The 6,280-nt window shown below is 44.0% G+C and overlaps 1 protein-coding gene across 1 annotated transcript in view; it reads right to left on the bottom strand.

Moving 5' to 3' along the window:
* Nucleotides 1-4,305, bottom strand: part of LOC101357240 (arylsulfatase H) — a 26,559-nt gene extending 22,254 nt beyond the window's left edge. The window contains 1 exon segment of the mRNA XM_004385205.1: nt 4,281-4,305. Coding sequence (XP_004385262.1) covers nt 4,281-4,305 — 25 coding nt within the window.
* Between the last annotated feature and the right edge of the window lie 1,975 nt (nt 4,306-6,280).

The raw sequence follows: 6,280 nt of genomic DNA, 5'->3' as shown, positions 1-6,280 counted from the left end.
CCTGAACTAATGTGGTATTGTATTCTCGAGTGGCACCAAATGCTGGCTATTCGCCATTCAAGTTTCTGACTTCCTCAGTCGAGGGTTTTTGATTTAAAATGCCAGCCTTATGAGTCTATTCTATTACCTTTATTTAAATATTCTCATAATTAAAAGTTCAACTGTTTCTTAATTATCTTATTTGACTAACTCATCACCAGATGGAATTTCATACAGTTGGATCGTTGTTTTCTTGCATGATTCCTCGCTTGTATGAGTGATTCCGAAAGATTTCTAGAGATTCACAGAAATTCACAAACCTTCCCCAAACTGCCTGATATTCAATATTCTTGGAATGCTGTTGTTACAAAGCCTAAAGGAGAACACTAAATAATAACAAAAAGTTTTAAATGGATCTGTTATTAAAAGCATTCATTTTCCTTGTAGCCATTAGAATAAAGCAAATTTTGCATTGGATAAGATAGACTCCACACACCAATTCTTTGCTTCTTACTAAGGAGCCCTGGTGGCACAGTGGTTAAGCGCTTGGTTGCTAACTGAAAGGTTGGTGGTTCAAACCTACCAGCCACTCCATGGCAGAAAGATGTGGCAGTCCGCTCCTGCAAAGATTACAGCTTTAGAAACCCTATGGGGTAGTTCTACTCTGTCCTATAGAGTCATTCTGAGTCGGAATTGACGCAACAGGTAAGAAAAACAGTACCAATAAAAAATTAAAATATAGCCAATATGAAGTCAATTTAACATAAGGAAATCCTGGCCTCTGAAGTGGCAAAAATTATTATTTTATGCTACATATGTCAAGAAGGAGTCCTGGTAGCACCGTTATTAAGCTCTCAGCTGCTAACTGAGAGGTCGGCAGTTTGAACACAGCTCAAGGGAGAAAGATATGGCAGTCTGCTTCCATAAAGATTACAGGCTTGGAAGTCCTGTGGACTAGTTCTAGTCTATCATCCAGGGTCGCTATGAATCCGTATCGGCTCGACAGCAAGGGTTTTTTTTGGTATATACGTCAAGCTTTGATTTTTAAAATAATAATACACAATTTTCATGTATTTGTTGCAGTGGTATGTACTACATCGCCCCCCATCCCTTTTAGTGATTATAACAGATACCCTCTCAAAAACCTAAGAAACAAATCTCTGGGTTTACAACCTTATTCATACAGACTTCATAAGTCTACTCCCACGCCCGTCACCCACCTCCATGATCTTCAATAAACCTGCTTAATTATCGCCCTGAGAATGGCAAATATTCTTAAACTCGAATGCTCTAGATCTCTATAAAATCCACTGCAGAAAATAGGGTCTGATTCCTCCAGTGTACACTCCATGTTTGGTAAAGTGGAGGGTCAGCGAAAACGAGGGAAATCCTCCTGGAGATGGATTGACACCCCGGCTGCAACAATGTAACAAGCGACTCCAGCATATCAAGGAGGGTGAAGATGGCACAGGCAAGGATTTGCTCTGTCGTGCAGGAGGTTGTTGGGAGTCGGAGCCAACTAACAACAACCGTGTCCACCCACAGGGGAATGGATAAACCAACTCTGGAAAGCCGGGATACAATGAAACGCTTCCTAGCTATCGAAAGGAACCAGCTATTGATCCAGATGACAGCATTCGGTCATGGATCTCAAAACGATTATACTGAGTAAAGCAACGAGCCAAAAGAGCATATACTGTATGACTCCATTTATACACAATTCTAGAAATTGCAAAATCTACCACTTGCTCAAAATAATAATCAGCCATCCACTTCCAATCGTGTTGCTCATTAGAAGAATAAACGCACACAGCTAGGATTATCGTCAAGTTAGCACATTTTACTTACTCACAGCAAGTTGCTTCTTCAGCTTCTACATTTGCGGAGCCTGGTCCTGCAAGACAGACTTTCTGCCAGAATTCTAGGTCACTGACCTTATTATTATCATTGAATATTAATTAAGCGCCCAGGTGGCTCCCTGCTCCAGCCCATCAATTATTTTTATAGTTAAGCGTCACCTACCTGGAGAGTTGTTATTTAATTACTTACCTGTCGGTCTTTCAACTGGTGCTAAAGGTGCATCTGTACTTAAGGGAATTTAATGAAATTGAATATATTTTCCCCCAAGATCACTTTTTTATAACTTCACTAATGACCACAGTTAGGCTTTGGAAGGATGGCCGAGGGAGTAGAACGCTATTAAAGTGAATGTCACCATTTTAAATACTACTCCACGCTTTGCGGTGTAGCTTTCATCTTTCGGTCTAAATACATCTTTACAGACATCCCATCATTAAGCCTCCACGCATAGCTTTTAGGTAAGGGAGTTCATTAGCTGCATTTATGGATGGAAGTATCACAACAGGACACATTCTTTGTCTCCGTTAGCTAGCGCTGCTGTAACAGAAATACCACAAGCCGGCGGCTTTAACAAATAGAAATTGGTTGCCTCACAGTCCAGGAGGCTAGAAGTCCGCATTCAGGGTGCTGGCTCTAGCGGAAGGCTCTCTCTCTGTCGGCTCTGGGGGAAGGTCCTTGTCTCAGCTTCTCCAGCCACCCATCCTTGGAGTTCCTGGGCTTGAAGACAGCCCTGCCTTCCCTGTCTTCAGATGGTGTGGGTCTTCCCCCCGTGACTGCTTTTTTTGTGTCTAATCTGCACTTTCATATCTCAAAGTGACTGGTTTAAGACACATTCTACTCTGATATGGACCCATCAGCATAACAAAAAACCCTATTCCCAAATGGGATGACATCCACGGGTATTAAAAAACAAAACAAAACCCCAAACCCCTTGCTGTTGAGTCGATTCCAACTCACAGCGACCCTATAGGACAGACTAGAACTGCCCCGTAGGGTTTCCAAGGAGCGCCTGGAAAGGACCTTTTGCTTAGCAGCTGTATCACTTAACCACTGCACCACCAGGGCTCCTCCATGTATAGAGGTTAGGATTTACAACACATCTTTTTTTTTGCAAAGACCCTGTTTTCAAATAAGGTCACATCCGCAGGTACTAGGGGTTAAGACTTCAACATATCTTTTGGGGGGGCACAATTCAACCCATAACACCCTGCGTGCAAGCTTGAGTAGGAAATTCTTTAAGAAATCTTTTCTCACAGGATCTTTCCTCATTTAATTTCACCATTTATTAAAGCCTTACTGTGTGTATCATAAGTAAAAGAGGGGCTTGGTTAGGGTGAGCAGAGATGCAAGTATGAAAATTCTCCTGAAAAGGACAAGCCAACAACCTGCAATAACACGCACCAGGCAGAGTAACCTGCAAGCAAGGAGCCCACATTGCGTGAAGGGCGTACTTCTTGTTGTTGTTGTACAAATATATATAACAAAACTTCTGCCAATTCAGCAATTTCTACACGTACAGGTCAGTGACACTGATGACCTTCTTCGTGTTGTACAACCGTGTTCACTATCCTTTCCCCAATTAGTTCACCGCCATTAACAGAAACTCTAATAAAAAAACCCAAACCTGTTGCTGTCGAGTCGATTCCAACGCATAACAACCCTAGAGGACAGAGTAGAACTGCCCCATAGGTTTCCAAGGAGCGGCTGGTGGATTCCAATGCCAACCTTTTGGTTAGCAGCCAAGCTCTTAATCACTGTACCACAAGGGTGCCAACAGAAACTCACTGCCCCCTAAACAGCAACTCCCCTTTTCCCCTCTGTCATGGATTGAATTGTGTCCCCCAGAAATATCTGTCAACTTGGCTGGGTCATGATTCCCAGTATTGTATGATGGTGTACCATTTTGTCATCTGATGTGATTTCCTTATGTGTTGTAAACTCTATCACTATGATGTAATAAGAAGGATAAGTGGCAGTTATACTGATGAGATCTACAAGATTGGATAGTGTCTTAAGCCAATCTCTTTTGAGATACAAAAGAGAGAAGCAAGCAGAGATACATGGGAACTTCACACCACCAAGAAAGCAGTGCTGGGAGAAGAGCGCATCCTTTGGACCTGAGGTTCCTATGCCGAGATGCTCCCAGACCAAGGGAAGACTGATGCATCCCAAGGACCTTCCTCCAGAGCCGACAGAGACAGAAGTCCTTTCCCTGGAGCTGATGCCCTGAATTTGGACTTGTAGCTACTGGACTGTGACAGAATAAACGTCTCTTTGTTAAAGCCATTGGAGCAGCACTAGATGACTAAGACACCCTCCCTGCCACCCCTGGTAACAACCGATGTACAGAGCTTGGTCTCTGTCCGTTTGCCTCTTCCAGATATTTCATATAAGTGGGATCACACCATGCTTGTCCTTTTTGTGTGACTTACTGCACTCACCAGCCCATGTTTGAAGTTTATCCATGTCGTAGCCTGCATCAGGACTTCATTTCTCTTTGTAGTTGAGGAACAAGGCCCTGGAAACCCTGGGGGCACAGTGATTAAGAGCTATGGCTGCCAACCAAAAGGTCAGCAGTTCAAATCTACCAGCCGCTCCATGGAAACCTTACGGGGCAGTTCTACTCTGTCCTATAGGGTCAGTATGAGTCAGAATTGACTCGATGGCAACACGTTAGGTTTTTGGTTTATAAATTTGTTGTTTGTTTGCACGTTTACTTCTTTTAGCTAAAAAAAATAGTAAATAAACCACTTGCCATTGCGTTGACTCTAACCCATAGCGCCCCCATGTGTGTCAGAGTGGAATTGTGTTCATAGTGTTTTCAATGGCTGATTTTTTGGACGTAGATCACCAGATCTTTCTTCTGCTGCATCTCTAGGTGGACTCGAACCCCCAACCTTTTGGTTTAGCAGCCGAGCATGTTTACCAGTTGCACCACCCAGGGAGTGCAAAACCAAACCCGTTGCTGTCAAATCGACTCCGACTTGTAGAGACCCCATGTGTGTCAGAGGAGAACTGTGCTCCATGGGGTTTCCTTGGCTATAACTTTTATGGAAGCAGATCGCCGGGCCTTTCTTCTGTGGCACAGCTGGGCAGGTCTGAACCACCAGTTTTTTTGGTTAGTACTCAAGTGCAAACCATTTGCGAAACCCAGGGGCCTTAAGGTGAGGTATAAAAGCAAAGGCAGGTTTCAGCTCAGACATTTCAAAATCCAAAACTCACTGAAAAGAACTAGGAAAGTTGACAAAGAAGAAGACAGCTGTTTCTGTTCTGAACATGGTTGAAGGATGGGGCCTAATACTGTAAACCCAGACCTAGAATTAGCCATGAGGCCCGCTGATGTCTTGGGAAGAGAAGGTCCCTCCTCCAGGCCTAAAGACCCAGAGGAAGCCCTAACAGAGAAAAAAAGAAAAAGTCCAAATTAGTGATTATCCTAGAAGGAATTTACAGAAAGTTATAGATATCGGAGCCCTGGCGGCACAGTGCTTAGAAGCTTGGCTGCTAACCAAAAGGCCGGCAGTTCGATTCCACTAGCCAGTGCCTGAAAACTCTGTAAGGCAGTTCTGCTCTGTCCTGTGGGGTCACTAGGAGTCGGAATCGACTTGATGGCAACGGGTTTGGTTTGATTTTATATGTATGAGTATCTACATGTAATCTCAGAGCCCAAAATTACTCAGAAGCAAAACACACGGAGATCTGATTTCAGCACAGCGGAAAAATATGGTTTTTGTTAGGAGCTAAATGCAGAGCTTGCATTTTTCCAGATGAGGAAGGGTTTCTTCTTGAGATTTCTCCGCTCCGAGGAACAACCACCAGTTCTCGGGTGTCCCATGTCCAAGCGCAGTGTCTTACTGTCCTGATGCTGCTGTCACAGAAATACCACCAGTGGGTGGCTTTAACCAACAGGAATTCATTTTCTCACAGTTTAGGAGGCTGGAAGTCTGACTTCAGGGCGTTGCTGTAGGGGAAAGTCCTCCTTTGACTATTTCAGCTTTTACTGAATGCCAGCAATCCTTAAAGTTCTTGTTGTTCTTATTAGTTGCCATTGAGTCAGCTCCGAGTCTTGGTGAACTGACGTAAAACTAAACAAAACATGGCCCAGGCCTGTACCCTCTTCACTATGGTTGGTATGTTTGGGCTTATCTTCTAGCACAAACTCACAGGACTTTCTTCCGAGGCGCCTCTGGGTGGACTCGAAAGTCCAACCTTTGGGATAGCAGCCAAGTGTGTTCCCTGTTTGCGCCACACAAGCACCTCTCTTTAGTCAATGTTGTTGTTATTCTGACTCATGGCGACCCCATGTGACAGAATGGAACTGCCTCATAGGATCCCCTAGGCTGTCGTCTTTACGGGAGCAGATCACCAGGTCTTTCCCCGGAGGAGCCGCTGGGTGAGTTTGAACTACCAGCCTTTCGGTTAGCAGTAGAGCATGTTAACTGTT

The sequence above is a fragment of the Trichechus manatus genome, unplaced genomic scaffold (assembly GCF_000243295.1).
Source record: "Trichechus manatus latirostris isolate Lorelei unplaced genomic scaffold, TriManLat1.0 scaffold00134, whole genome shotgun sequence".
NCBI classification, from domain to species: Eukaryota; Metazoa; Chordata; class Mammalia; order Sirenia; family Trichechidae; genus Trichechus; species Trichechus manatus.
The sequence above is the reverse complement of the archived record's forward strand: the minus strand, read 5'-3'. Positions and strand labels throughout refer to the sequence as shown.